We start from the raw sequence: 15,591 nt of genomic DNA on the forward strand, positions 1-15,591 counted from the left end.
CCCACGCATCCCTTTGGTAGGTGGCGTCTCTACAAGCCCAGCTGGAGCAGTCTAAGAAGAGCACTACAGAGTTGAAGCGTCAGGTTCGTCGGGTCACATCTGACCTCCAGGATGCCCGTGTCCTCACCGACAGCCTTCAGGGTCGCGCTCACGAGCTGGACCGCAAACAGAGGAGGTGTGTGTGGGTTGGTGTGTCTGTAATATTATACATGAAGTCCTTGGCATGGGATTCATTGTGTGTGTTTCCAGGTTTGACAGTGAGCTGACCCAAGCTTTAGAAGAGGCTGACAGAGAGCGAGAACTGAAGGACAAAGCTATCCACGAGAGCACTGTACTGAGATCAGAAATATACAGCCTAAAACGTACTCTGCAGGTACACTCTGCTCACGCTCTCACTTGAACAACCAAAATGTGGAGAAATATACAACTTTAACTTATTGCGTGCGTGTGTGTGTGTGTTTGTGTGCGTGCATGCGTACAGGGGAACCAGGCAGAGTTGGTCCATGTGCAGCAACAAAAGGAGGAGCTGTGTGCCCAAATCCGTGACCTCAGTGTGCCCTTTGACCTGGCCTCTGACTCGCTGCCTGACTTGAAGAAGCAACTCCGCCTCCTGGAAACCCAGACCAATGAGAGAGGAGAGGAGATCACCAAGCTCACCACCCAGATTCAACAGGCGCAGCAGGTATGCGGATCATGTTCTCCCACTCACACATTACTGTTGACAACAGCCTGTAGGTTGAAAGCTGAAACTTAGTACACAATAATGCACAGTCAGTCAACACGTGACACAGACACTACAAACACAGAGACACAACCCACAGAGAGAGGCGCAACCCACATAGAGAGACACAACCCACATTGAGAGACACAACCCACATTGAGAGACACAACCCACATTGAGAGACACAACCCACAGAGAGAGGTGCAACCCACATAGAGAGACACAACCCACATTGAGAGACACAACCCACAGAGAGAGGTGTAACCCACATAGAGAGACACAACCCACATTGAGAGACACAACCCACAGAGAGAGGTGTAACCCACATAGAGAGACACAACCCACATTGAGAGACACAACCCACAGAGAGAGGCGTAACCCACATAGAGAGACACAACCCACATTGAGAGACACAACCCACATTGAGAGACACAACCCACATTGAGAGACACAACCCACATTGAGAGACACAACCCACAGAGAGAGGCACAACCCACAGAGAGGGGCACAACCCACAGAGAGAGACACAACCCACAGAGAGAGGCACAACCCAAGGAGAGAGACACAACCCACAGAGACAACACAACACATCACCAGATCCTGTTCCCTAGGTGCACCTGCGTTTTGAGATGGAGATGGAGCGAATGAAACAGATCCATCTTAAAGAGCTGGAGGATAAAGAAGAGGAATTAGAAGATGTACACAAGTCCTCCCAGAGACGGGTAGGTCACCGCTTCTAACTAGCTATCACTACTAATCAATAGTGATCACTAATAACCACTACTGATAACTAATAACCACTACTGATAACTAATTAACACTACTGATCACAAACAAACCCTACTGATGGTTAAAAAACACTACAAATTATGAATAAACAGTACTTATCCCTACTGATTACTAATAACCACTGCTGATAATAAATTAATAATATTTTAATCATTACCAATAACACCTGACCACTACTAATCACAACTAATCACAAACCGCAACTGTATTCTATTGACCACTACTTACTGTTACTAATTATTACTGACAATGAACAACTCTTGAACAATGCTAACTGCTACAAACCACTTCTTAATGTTACCAAACCACACTTTAAGACTACTAAACTAACCCCTACGTACATCTGCTACCACTATTGACCACTAACAACAGCTATTAAAGGCTGCTCCTTACAAATACTGAGCACAACTAATCACTACTGATCACAGACTGCAACCACAGCTTACGGCTACTGAACATTTTGTAATACAGTTAAGTCTGGAAAAAAACAAAACACTTTGTTATTTTGTCTGTTTACCAGAATATATTCACGCTACAGTTAAAAATTGAATATTAGCTTAAAGTGCAGTCTCTCAGCTTTAATTTGAGGGTATTCATATCTAAGTTGGAGGAAGGGTTTAGAAATTATAATATGTAGCCCCCTCTTTTTCACAGTACCAAAAGTTATTGGACAATTGACTCAAAAGCTGTTTCATGGACAAGTGTGGGCTATTCCTTCATTATTACTTCATTAATTAAGCAGGTGAAAGGTCTGGAGTTGATTCCAGGTGTGGCATTTGCATTTGGAAGCTTTTGCTGTGAACCCACAACATGCAATCAAAGGAGCTCTCAATGCAAGTGAAACAGGCCATCCCAAGACTGCAACAAAATTCCATCAGAGAGATAGCAGGAACATTAGGAGTGGCCAAATCAACAGTTTGATACATTCTGAGAAAAAAAAGAATGCACTGGTGAGCTCTGCAACTCAAAAAGACCTGGACGTCCACGGAAGACAACAGTGGTGGATTGTAGGATCCTTTCCATGGTAAAGAAAAACCCCTTCACAACATCCAACCAAGTGAAGAACACTTTCCAGGAGGTAGGCATATCTTTTTCCAAGTATACCATAAAAAGAAGACTTCACAAGAGCAAATACAGAGGGTTCACCATAAGGTGCAAACCATTCAGAAGCCTCAAGAATAGAAAGGCCAGATTAGACTTTTCCGAAAAACATCAGAATAAGCCAACCCAGTTCTGGAACAGCATTCTTTGGACAGATGAAACAAAGATCAACCTGTACCAGAATGATGGGAAGAAAAAAGTATGGACAAGGCTTGGAATGGCTCATGATCCAGTGGAGCCAGTGTCATGGTATGGGCATGCATGGCTTCCAATGGGACTGGGTCACTAGTGTTTATTGATGATGTGACAGAAGATAGAAGCAGCCAGATGAATTCTGAAGTGTATAGGGATATATTGTCTATTCAGATTCAGCCAAATTCAGCAAAGTTGATTGGACGGCGCTTCACTTTACAGAAGGATAATGACCCAAAACATACTGTGAAAGCAACCCAGGAGTTTTTTAAGGCAAACAAGTGGAATATTCTTAAATGGCTGAGTCAATCACTTGATCTCAACCCGATCGAGCATGCATTTCACTTGCTGGAGACAAAACTTAAGACAGAAAGACCCAGTAACAAACAACTGAAGACAGCTGCAGTAAAGGCCTGGCAAAGCATCACAAAGGAGGAAACCCAACGTTTGGTGATGTCAATGCATTCTAGACTTCAAGCAGTCATTGCCTGCAAAGAATTCTTGACAAAGTATTAAAACTACATTTTATTTATGATTTTGTTAATTTGTCCAATTACAATTGAGCTCCTGAAATAAGGCAACTGTGTATGAAAATGGTTGCATGGATGATACTGGATTGTAAACGATATATAAAACACCTAATTATTTTATTTAACTGGTAAACATACAGTACTTTGCAAAAGTCCCAGCCACGTGAAAGTTGAACTAAAGTCATTTATTTGGGTAGTAAGTGTACATTTGTAAAAATAAATAAAATAAATAGACATTATATTCATGTATTGATATATATAATGTTTTATTAAAACACTAACTACCCAAAAAAATTACTTTCAGGTGCCTGTGACCTTTGTACAGTACTGTAGTTTCCATGTTGGTTCTCTGAAACACCCGATGGACTGATTATTTCTGTTCGTTTTTGTATGATTTTGAATGATATTTTGTTGTAGCTGCGTCAGCTAGAGATGCAGCTGGAGCAGGAATATGAAGAAAAACAGATGGTGGTTCACGAGAAAAATGACTTGGAGGGACTCATCGCTACGCTCTGTGATCAGGTACATACACATACAGCCGTACCTCTCGGCATAGGCTTCATTAAATCACTGTGCTTAACTGTGCAGTCCTAGTTTTACATTTCGATTGGTCTGGGCTCTGGTGGTTGAAAAACACACACTTGTTCACTGCTGCTGAAACACGCTCACACAAGCTCAATATCACTGGCTTTACAATGCTGGTCTTTCTATTGATGTGCCTCTGAGCCGCTGGTGCATTAGCAACCTCTGTGTGTGTTTGTGATTGTGTGTGTGTCTGCTCCAGTCCAGGCAGTGAGGTAATATACAGTGGGGAGAACAAGTATTTGATACACTGCCGATTTTGCAGGTTTTCCCACTTACAAAGCATGTAGAGGTCTGTAAGTTTTATCATAGGTACTCTTCAACTGTGTGTGATGGAATCTAAAACAAAAATCCAGAAAATCACATTGTATGATTTTTAAGTAATTAATTTGCATTTTATTGCATGACATAAGTATTTGATACATCAGAAATGTAGAACTTAATATTTGGTACAGATACCTTTGTTTGCAATTACAGAGATCATATATTTCCTGTAGTTCTTGACCAGGTTTGCACACACTGCAGCAGGGATTTTGGCCCACTCCTCCATACAGACCTTCTCCAGATCCTTCAGGTTTCGGGGCTGTCACTGGGCAATACGGACTTTCAGCTCCCTCCAAAGATTTTCTATTGGGTTCAGGTCTGGAGACTGGCTAGGCCACTCCAGGACCTTGAGATGCTTCTTACGGAGCCACTGATTAGTTGCCCTGGCTGTGTGTTTTGGGTCGTGGTCATGCTGGAAGACCCAGCCACGACCCATCTTCAATGCTCTTACTGAGGGAAGGAGGTTGTTGGCCAAGATCTTGCGATACATGGCCCCATCCATCCTCCCCTCAATACGGTGCAGTCGTCCTGTCCCCTTTGCAGAAAAGCATCGCCAAAGAATGATGTTTCCACCTCCATGCTTCACGGTTGGGATGGTGTTCTCTGGGTTGTACTTATTCTTCTTCTTCCTCCATACACGGCGAGTGGAGTTTAGACCAAAAAGCTCTATTTTTGTCTCATAAGACCACATGACCTTCTCCCATTCCTCCTCTGGATCATCCAGATGGTCATTGGGAAACTTCAGATGAGCCATGGACATGCACTGGCTTGAGCAGGGGGACCTTGCATGCGCTGCAGGATTTTAATCCATGATGGCGTAGTGTGTTACTAATGGTTTTCTTTGAGGCTGTGGTGCCAGCTCTCCTAAGGTCATTGACCAGGTCCTGTCGTGTAGATCTGGGCTGATCCCTCACCTTCCTCATGATCATTGATGCCCCGTGAGGTGAGATTTTGCATGCAGCCCCAGACCGAGGGAGATTGACCGTCATCTTGAACTTCATCCATTTTCTAATAATTGCGCCAACAGTTGTTGCCTTCTCACCAAGCTGCTTGCCTATTGTCCTGTAGCCCATCCCAGGCTTGTGCAGGTCTACAGTTTTATCCCTGATGTCCTTACACAGCTCTCTGGTCTTGGCCATTGTGGAGAGGTTGGAGTCTGTTTGATTGAGTGTTTGGACAGGTGTCTTTTATACAGGTAACAAGTTCTAACAGGTGCAGTTAATACAGGTAATGAGTGGAGAACCAGAGGGTTTCTTAAAGAAAAACTAACAGGTCTGTGAGAGACGGAATTCATACTGGTTGGTAGGTGATCAAATACTTATGTCATGCAATAAAATGCAAATAAATTATAGAAAAATCATTTGGTTTTCTGGATTCCGTCTCTCACAGTTGAAATGTACCTATGATAAAAATTACAGACCTCTACATGCTTTGTAAGTAGGAAAACCTGCAAAATCGGCAGTGTATCAAATACTTGTTCTCCCCACTGTAGATTATTCCAGTGTAATGCTGTCTAGGTGATGAATTGGACACGTCAGCTCTATTAACAGACAATACAAAGAAAGCCAAAAAGCCTCCAGAACACCACCTCAATCAGTCCCTACAGCACCATGTGGAGGCTGTACCTGCTTCCCTATTTTCACCACACCAGCCCCAATAACAATTGGAGCAATCCTTAAGTGCTCAGTTCTCTGCGGTTACAAATGGAGGTACAAACTTAATACACAAACATTTACTCCATGTCCCAGAATTCCTTCTGTACTTGATATTGATTGTAATTGTGTGTGTGTGTGTGTGTGTGTGTGTGTGTGTGTGTGAGAATAAAAGCTGTTTAGTATTGAAACCATGAAATGGAAACAGGCTCTGTCGTTTTGTCAGGTGGGCCACCGGGACTTTGATGTGGAGAAGAGACTAAGGAGAGATCTGAAGAGAACCCATGCTCTGCTGGTGGACGCTCAGCTACTACTGTCCACCATAGACCACCCTGGACACAGCCAGGCCCCCGGCAGCAATGAACACATAGAGCACCTGCACTGCCAGGTACACACACATTATGAATGAGGAGGACAGCAAATCTTGTCTCCCCCTCAATCCGTCTCATCTCGTTCTCCACTGTCTCGGTCCGTTTCTGCCTGTCACTCTGTCCTTCTGCCTGTCTGCATCTCTTTGTGTCTGTCAGCTGGAGGAGAGTGAGGCACGGAGAGCAGAGGTGGAGAGTGTTCAGAAGACTCTGTCCATGGAGCTGGAGAATACCCAGATAGAACTGGAGAATATCTGCAAACTCAAAAGTCTGGTGAGAGACAAGAGGCAGTCGTGCGACACTCCTGGTGGAACTTTGTAATTTATTGTGATCGGCGGTTTTATGTGAACTTTCTGTGTGTTGTGTAGTTGGATGAACAGGTTGGTCAGTTGCAACATGAGAAATCAGATCTTTTGAAGAGGCTGGAGGAAGACCAGGAGGACCTCAATGAACTCATGAAAAAGCACAAAGCCCTGATTGCACAGGTGTGGACCGCTGCAGAGTTTCTAAAAACAAGAAACACATTAGAAAGTTGCAAATGAAAGATGATCAAAACATTGTCTTTCTCTCTCAGTCGTCCAGTGACATTTCTCAGATCAGAGAGTTGCAGACGGAACTGGAGGAGGTCAAGAAAGAAAGACACAGGCTACAGGAAGAGGTAAGGACCTACAGCTTGGTAATACCGCCACACTGTGGAGAGATGCGGAACTTCACCGCATGTTGTTAGCGTGCATTGGAGTCTGGTTGGATAACCTACTCTGCCAATCCCCCTTCTCCCACTCCAGCTTACAGCAAGTGTGGCCAGGGTGCAGTTCTTGGAGTCGTCCACCGTGGGGCGTAGTATCGTCAGTATGCAGGAGGCCAGGGTGTGTGACCTGGAGAACAAGCTGGAGTTCCAGAGAGGACAGGTTAAGAGGTTTGAGGTAAGGTTACAGGACCAAATGGATGGGAAACCGTTGTACCTTACATTACAGGATTACAGGTTGTACCTTACACATTTGCTTTCTCTCCCCTGTCATTCTCTCTCTTTCTCTCTATGTATACCGGTCTTCCTCTGATCTCAATTCATTTTAATGTACTTATTGTCAAAGCAGAACTGTCTAAGAAATGTCTGTTTGTAGGTGCTGGTACTGCGTCTGAGGGACAGTGTTGTCCGTCTGGGAGAGGAGCTGGAGCAATGTGCCCAGACTGAGGCCAGGGAGAGAGAGAACAGCCAGTACTACCAGCAACGCCTCCAAGACATGAGACTCGAGGTGGAAGACCTGGTTCAGAGAGAACAGGACAGCAGCCGCAGATGCATGGAACTGGTAACACACACACACTTGTACACACACGCGCTGCACACGCACGCACGCAGACAGACGCACACTTTGCACAGAGATAACAAGATAGCAGCCAAAGACACTCAGAGCGTTGTGGAAGCTGTAGTGAATTTAGCATGATGTGACCTCTGAGCTGGAGGGAAGGAGATTCAATCATATGAAAATTAGCCAGAGTGTGTCTGATGTTGTTAGAATACTCAACAGGCACAGATAACACACATACTGACATTTTATCCAACAACCTGGTAGCCTCTGTTGAGAAGGCCTATCAATGACTCAGAGCTAGACACTACCTCAAACAAATATTACAAACCGCAGTAGTTAACTGAACACAAAATAAAATTGTGGTCAGTGATGGCCACAGTCCATAAGCACAAACAAAGATTACCAAGATTCTTGAAGAATTCTCTAAGGTTGCATTCACATAGCAGCCTAGTCTTAGATTTTACCCCAACTAATTAGTTTCCAACAAGCAAATTAGATAATTTCACATCAGATCTTTTTCAGAGCTGATCTAATTTTCTAGTTAAAAGAACAATTAGTGAAATAAATTAGAGTTGGGCTGCCTGTGTATGTAAATGAACTCTTGGATCCCTCCCAATGAAAAAGACTAAGGAAAGTGCCACTGTTGCAAGGTAATATTTCATTTGTTTAAAATGTAATTTAAAAAGTTAATGACCTTGATTCTAACATACTTTGTTCAGAAAAATAAATACATTTTTAAATCAAATGTATTTTTCTGAGCGATCCTATTAGTATATTGTTTGCATAAATTAAAGATTAGTATTTATATATGTTTTTTGAAAGATTCTTTAGTCTTTATTCACGGTGGCCATGCATTCTTTCCTCACTTTACATCCAGGTAACAATGAATAGAAACAAAACAGTTGAGTACATTCATGTTAGATAGTATACATTATAGAATGCAGGTGATTCCACATACAGTGGATATAAAAAGTCTACACACCCCTGTTAAAATCCCGGGTTTCTGTGATGTAAAAGAACGAGACAAAGATAAATCATGGCAGAACTTTTTCCACTTTTAATGTAACCTATAATGTGAAAAATTCTATTGAAAAACAAACTGGAATCTTCGAGGGGGGAAAATGAAAAATAAAAATCTTACAATAACCTGGTTTCATAAGTGTGCACACCCTCCAATAATTGGGTATGTGGCTGTGTTCAGACATTACACACCTGCCATCATTTAAAGTGACTCTGATTAATTACAAATATAGTTCAGATATTCTAGTAGGATTTTTCTTTCTTAGTCATTTCTTAGTTGCATCTCAGAGCAAAAGCCATGGTCCGCAGAGAGCTTCCAAAGCATCAGAGGGATCTCATTGTTGAAAGATATCAGTCAGGAGAAGGGTACAAAATAAATTCCAAAGCATTAGATATACCATGGAACACCGTGAAGACAGTCATTATCAAGTGAAGAAAATATGGCACAACCGAGACATTACCAAGAACTGGATGTCCCTCCAAAAAAGAATACAACTGGTGAGGGAGGCTTCCCAGAGGCCTACAGGAACATTAAAGGAACCGCAGGAATTTCTGGCAAGTACTGACTTTGTGCTACATGTGACAACAATCTCCCGTATTCTTCATATGAATGGGCTATGGGGTAGGGGAGCAAGACGGAAGCCTTTTCTTACAAAGAAAAACATCCAAGCCTGGCTGAAGTTTGCAAAAGCAAACATCAAGTCTCCCAAAAGCATGTGGGAAAATGTTTTATGGTCTGATGAAACCAAGGTTGAACTCTTTGGCCATAATTCCAAAAGTCTTGTTTGGCGCAAAAACAAGACTGCACATCACCCGAAGAAAACCATACCCACAGTGAAGCATGGTAGTCGCAACATTATGCTTTGGGGCTGTTTTTCTTCAGCTGAAATCGGGGCCATAGTCAGTGTGGAGGGACTTATGAATAGTTCCAGATACTTGGCAATTTCGGCACAAAACCTTCAGGCGTTCGTTAGAAAGCTGAACATGAAGAGGAAGTTCACCTTTCAGCACGACAATGACCCAAAGCACAAATCCAAATCCACAAAAGCATGGCTTCACCAGAAGAAGATTAACATTTTGGAATGGCCCAGCCAGAGCCCAGATCTGAATCCAATTCAACATCTGTGGGGTGATCTGAAGAGGGCTGTGCACAGGAGATGTCCTCGCAATCTAACAGATTTGGAGTGCTTTTGCAAAGAAGAGTGGACCAATATTGCCACATCAAGATGTGCCATGCTAATCAACTCCTACCCAAAAAGACTGAGTGCTGTAATGAAATAAAAAGGTGCTTCAACAAAGTATTAGTTTAAGGGTGTGCACACTGAGTTTTTAATTTTTTTTCCAGTTTGTTTTTCAATTGAATTGTTCATGTTAAAGGTGGAAAAAGTTCTGCCATGATTTATCTTTGTCTCATTCTTTTACATCACAAGAACCTGGCATTTTAACAGGGGTGTGTAGACTTTATGACCACTGTTGGTGAAATGAAAATCCCACCATGCTTAGGGTCATGTGTAAACATGTTGGGCAGGGCCCATTATCCCTGTCATTTGGCTACCATGACTAAAAGAAGAGATGTGAGAGACTTTAAAAGAGTGCTGATTGTTGGAGCACATTTGGAAGGACATGAAATGACTAAGACTGCTCAACTTGCTGAATGTTTAACAATCTTATGTCTCAGTCAGCAGATTTCAGCCTGATTGTTAATGTTCTCTTTTTTTTATTTAGATACACACACAGACCTTACCTTTTAACAACCAATTGACCAACTCCACCAACACACAACGCCCTCAGAGCGAGACTAAAACACACACTCTTTCCATCTCCACTGTGTTCTCTTACTGTTGCCAAGGTCTGGCTGTGTGATCCTTGTTTTCTGCTCAAGGTTATAGAGACAGACACACATCCCAATCTTCATGTCTCCATGACAACCACTTACCGCCCCCCATAGACAATAACCTGGACGGCCCATAAAGACATGTCTGTGTATGTGTGTGTATGCGGTGTCAATGTCATGTGCGCTTGTGTGTGTGTCACACATTTTTGTGAATGAGCTAGTGTGTGTGGAAGTATGTGTGTCTGTGTGCATGAGTGGGATGACAGGATGAGAGAGGGTGAACATGAGAGATGAACAGAAACAGACAGAGAGAAGGGAGAGGGGAGGGAAGGTTGGAAAAGATGAAAAGATAAATCACTCCTTTCTTTGTGTCTCCGTCTAAATGTGAAAAAACACAAACACCCAGTCTACTGGGAGACCAAGGAAAACTGAGTGTGCCTGTTTATCTGTGTGCCACAGTTTATGATTGATGATGCAATATGTACTGGAATGGGCATGATTTTAGGACTCATTTATTCCGGGCCTGTACTGAATAGCATGGATTAACTTGCAGCAACCACGCATACTGAATAAAAAGGCACCATGCAACAATTTCAAAGATTTAACAGAATTTCAGTTCATAAATGTAAAACTGTTGGTTGAAAGAAGTGATCATTCCTTTAGCACTAATCTGTAAAACTAATTTAAGAGAAATACATTTTTGTATGTATGGAACATTCCCGGGACCTTTTATTTCAGCTCATAAACCATAGGACAGTCACTTTACATTTTGAGTTTTTGTCTCTGTTTAGTAGATATAGTTGGCATTCCATTGCTCTGCTTCAGCAATCACTGTCACTTATGGAAACTTCTCTTCACAGGAGATGCAAGTGACAGAGCTGACTGCAGTCAGACAGACATTACAAGCTGATCTAGAGACATCTATCCGACGTATCGTTGATCTACAAGCTGCCCTCGAGGAGGTGGAGTCTAGTGAGGAGAGTGACGATGAGAGGTAAGAGTATGTTACTGTGTTTGATGGGGAGAGCGGTACGAGTGTGTTACTGTGTTTGATGGGGGAGAGCGGTACAAGTATGTTACTTTGTTTGATGGGGGAGAGCGGTACGAGTATGTTACTGTGTTTGATGGGGACAGCGGTACGAGTATGTTACTGTGTTTGATGGGGAGAGCGGTATGAGTATGTTACTATGTTTGATGGGGGAGCGGTACGAGTGTGTTACTGTGTTTGATGGGGGAGAGCGGTACGAGTGTGTTACTGTGTTTGATGGGGGAGAGCGGTACAAGTATGTTACTGTGTTTGATGGGGACAGCGGTACGAGTATGTTACTGTGTTTGATGGGGAGAGCGGTACAAGTATGTTACTGTGTTTGATGGGGACAGCGGTACGAGTATGTTACTTTGTTTGATGGGGAGAGCGGTATGAGTATGTTACTATGTTTGATGGGGGGAGCGGTACGAGTGTGTTACTGTGTTTGATGGGGGAGAGCGGTACGAGTATGTTACTGTGTTTGATGGGGACAGGGGTACGAGTATGTTACTGTGTCTGATGGGGAGAGCGGTACGAGTATGTTACTGTCTTTGATGGGGAGAGCGGTACGAGTGTGTTACTGTGTTTGATGGGGAGAGCGGTACGAGTGTGTTACTGTGTTTGATGGGGGAGAGCGGTACGAGTATGGTACTGTGTTTGATGGGGACAGCGGTACGAGTATGTTACTGTGTTTGATGGGGAGAGCTGTATAAGTATGTTACTGTGTTTGATGAAGGAGAGCGGTACAAGTATGTTACTATCTTTGATGAAGGAGAGCGGTACAAGTATGTTACTGTGTTTGATGAAGGAGAGTGGTACAAGTATGTTACTGTGTTTGATTGGGAGAGTGGAGGAGAATGTTACTGTGTTTGATGGGGACAGCGGTACGAGTATGTTATTGTGTTTGATGGGGAGAGCTGTACAAGTATGTTACTGTGTTTGATGAAGGAGAGCGGTACAAGTATGTTACTATCTTTGATGAAGGAGAGCGGTACAAGTATGTTACTGTGTTTGATGAAGGAGAGTGGTACAAGTATGTTACTGTGTTTGATGGGGAGAGTGGTATGAGTATGTTACTGTGTTTGATGGGGACAGCGGTACGAGTATGTTATTGTGTTTGATGGGAAGAGCGGTACGAGTATGTAACTGTGTTTGATGGGGGAGAGCGGTATGAGTATGTTGACTGAGAAAGAATGACGGAGAAATTTGATGTTCACATGGAGGCGATGTCCCTTTCACCGCTTTCCCTGATTCTAGTGTTGCCACGGCTGTGGAATCATTTTCCAAGAAGAGAGACCTGTAAGAGCCCTGGCTTCCAACATGTGTGGTTGTGTGTGTGTGCGCATGTCTGTCCACTTATTTGTGTGTCTTTCCTATACTATCGGCTCTGTGTGTTGAGTGTTGGACGGTTTCAGTATTAAGGTTGAGTTATCAGAGCAGTTTGGTCTCTGACATAATTCCAAGGCTGTTGAGGGAAGAGGCAGATAGAGAGACCATGTTGCAAAGCTCTGTGAGCTAACTAGGCATAATGTGAGGGGCTGTGTTTATTGTCTGACCGTTATTTCCTACAGAGTCTCTTAATCCCTGTGGTTTTGTCTTGTGGTCTGTTTGGTTGGACACATTAGAAAACCACATGGCTGGAGCAAAGAAACAGACACACACACACGCACACAGTCAATGAGGTTTTCTCTATTCTTAGGGGTGTGTTTGAGAGTTCATCAGCTTTTATATTTTTGTCTTCCATAATGCATGGGATTTGCAGTACATAGGAAAATCGCAGAACTGGCCTATCTGTCTTTCTTCTCTCACATCTCTCTCTCTCTCTCTCTTATGCTCTGATTTCCCTTTATCTGTTTCTCTCTTTCCTGTCCCTTAGTTTGTTCTCATTTATCAATCCACCTCTCCATGCTGTTGTATTGCGTCTCCCTCCACTGTTCTCTTATGTCTTCCCTGACCTGCAGTATCTTTTTTCTTCTTTATTCTATTCCTCCATCTCCACCTCTCTCTCTCTCATGTCTCTTGTGGCAGATGTGACAGTAGTCAGGGTGGTTTATTAAGTATACAGTACTTGTATGAGACCTGAATGTCTGACACCTCTGACTATTATATTGGACTGTTTCCAAAACAATATGCTGCCAGCACCATTTATACAGCAGGAGAAAACCATTGAATCAGGACAGGAAGTTTCTTCTGAGGACAGTGGCTGAACTGCTGTGAGCTGGCATGGCTTAAACGTGTTGCATCTCTGATTGTGTAGACTGTCTTGCGTCTCCTCTCATGGTATTGTGTGTGTGTTGTGTTACCCTGCCTCAGTAACCGTTTCCTCTGTCTTCCTCAGTGACAGCGTGTCTAGTGTAGGTTCTCAGTCTCTGGGCACAGAGGATGTTGGTGAGGGCATCCGCCATTGGCTGGGTGTTCCCAGAGGGGGGCCCAGAGGGGGCTCTCCTTATGGCAGCAGTACCATCAGCCACCAGTCAGGGCGCCAGTCTGTCACAGACACCATGAGCACTTACAGCTTCCGGTGAGTTATAACTTCATTTTGGTTTTTACGTAGTTCACCTTCGTTCGTAAAGGAATCAAGTAGATCCTAATGCCGTTTGATATGATTCACGTTGATGATGTTTCTCTCCCTCCCCCAGCTCCTGTGTGGACCCAGATGAAGAGGGGTCAGGGCCAGCAGGTGTGGTTGGTAATGGGGGTGGTTCAGGTCCTGGCCGGGCCTCCTCCTCTGCCCTTTCTGAGTTGTTAGAGGGGCTTCGTAAGCGGCGGGGGGGGGCAGAGACTGGGGAAGGGAGTGGCAGTACTATCTCCCTGCCTATTTATCAGACCACGGGGGCCTCAACCCTCCGCCGCAGAGCCTCCGCCCTCTCCCTGGGTCCCGAGGACCTCCAGGAGCCCCGCAGCATCCTGAAACCTCCCTCCCCGCTGCTGCCCCGCGCTGCCAGTCTGCGTAACATGGGCCAACCCCAGGCTCCACCTGCGGCCTCCGGGGACTCCGGAGCGAAGCGCTACAGCTCTACCGACTCCCTCTCCTCCCTCCCTTCTCTCCCCCTCCTCTCTTCCCTCACTTCCCCCACTGTCCCACGCCGTCGCCCCCCCACAATCTGCATCCCAGAGGAAGACGACGAAGAAGCGATCAGGACCCAGCGCTCCCCCCAGCTAATGAGACGCCGGCTGCTAGAGAGCGTTGTCAGCGAGGGCGGTGGAGAGGGCTATCTGGGGTCAGAGCCCATGGTGTTCCAGAACCGCCGTCTCCAAGGCGACAATAACCGGGGCGACGCGGCCTCTGACATTCTGCCGGCCATCCGGCGGGCCCAGTCAACCAGCAGCCTGGCTAGTTCAATCAGAGGGGGTCGGAGGGCGCTCAGTGTTCACTTTGGAGAGCTGCCCCCATCACGCAGCAGGATGGGCTCTGACTCCAGCTCCAACAGCTCAGGGTCTGGGGGGAGTTCCCAGAGAGGACGCGCTCAGCCTAGGCGGGTTGGGGAGCCACAAGGTGAGAGACTGGAGGCAGAGGGCAGCGAGGGGGGAGACGTGGCTTCTGTCATGAAGAAATACCTGAAGAAGTCTGAGGACCTGCAGAAGAGTGAGGTAGACTGAGAGGTGAGACACACACACACCCCCCCACCTCTCTCTCTCTGGCCATCAACCTCTGATGTCCGCTAATCACTTCTGCTGTGTTGTTTTCTGTCCCCTCTGACTGGGCTTCATCTCTGCAGCCTGCATGTGTGCGAGGATGGATGAACTGAAGCCACTCACGGAAATCCCCATGCAAGCTACATGGAGCCACACAGCATATATACACACACTCATGCCAAAGGATCAAGGAAGACATGCACTAGGTGAAGACACACTTAAGATACAGCATTGCGGCCAATGAGCAATGAAGATATATTTACAACCAAACCAGTGATGCTGTAAATGGTGTGGAAACTGAAACACCATGAAGCCCACTGAAGTTAGATTAGAAGCGTTGTTTGTACATGAATAAATAAAATGATTAAAACAAACTGTGTCAAAACTGTCATTTCATCTGCTTCACACACACAAACACAGCACCTATTACGACCGTTACAGAATCTAGCCTATTGGAAAAAACACGGGCACGCATCGCTGAACCATGTTGAATCCAGAGTTAGCGCAA

The 15,591-nt window shown here is 44.7% G+C and overlaps 1 protein-coding gene across 6 annotated transcripts in view; it reads left to right on the top strand.

Moving 5' to 3' along the window:
• LOC105015222 (unconventional myosin-XVIIIb) overlaps positions 1-15,386 on the top strand; it is a 36,755-nt gene extending 21,369 nt beyond the window's left edge. For 5 of the 6 annotated variants that reach the window (XM_034297064.1, XM_020053573.3, XM_010878199.5 and 2 more), the window contains 16 exons: positions 21-175; positions 250-373; positions 482-682; positions 1,333-1,443; positions 3,751-3,855; positions 6,118-6,279; positions 6,419-6,532; positions 6,628-6,744; positions 6,834-6,917; positions 7,045-7,182; positions 7,381-7,566; positions 11,281-11,414; positions 12,705-12,746; positions 13,786-13,968; positions 14,087-15,050; positions 15,167-15,386. In XM_034297064.1, coding sequence (XP_034152955.1) covers positions 21-175; positions 250-373; positions 482-682; positions 1,333-1,443; positions 3,751-3,855; positions 6,118-6,279; positions 6,419-6,532; positions 6,628-6,744; positions 6,834-6,917; positions 7,045-7,182; positions 7,381-7,566; positions 11,281-11,414; positions 12,705-12,746; positions 13,786-13,968; positions 14,087-15,047 — 2,817 coding nt within the window. In that variant the 3' untranslated portion in view covers positions 15,048-15,050; positions 15,167-15,386. The remainder of the gene's footprint in view (positions 1-20; positions 176-249; positions 374-481; positions 683-1,332; positions 1,444-3,750; positions 3,856-6,117; positions 6,280-6,418; positions 6,533-6,627; positions 6,745-6,833; positions 6,918-7,044; positions 7,183-7,380; positions 7,567-11,280; positions 11,415-12,704; positions 12,747-13,785; positions 13,969-14,086; positions 15,051-15,166) is intronic. The other variant, XM_020053572.3, reaches the window with a different exon arrangement.
• Positions 15,387-15,591: the final 205 nt, after the last annotated feature.

Source organism: Esox lucius, chromosome 14 (assembly GCF_011004845.1).
Source record: "Esox lucius isolate fEsoLuc1 chromosome 14, fEsoLuc1.pri, whole genome shotgun sequence".
In the NCBI taxonomy this organism is placed as follows: Eukaryota; Metazoa; Chordata; class Actinopteri; order Esociformes; family Esocidae; genus Esox; species Esox lucius.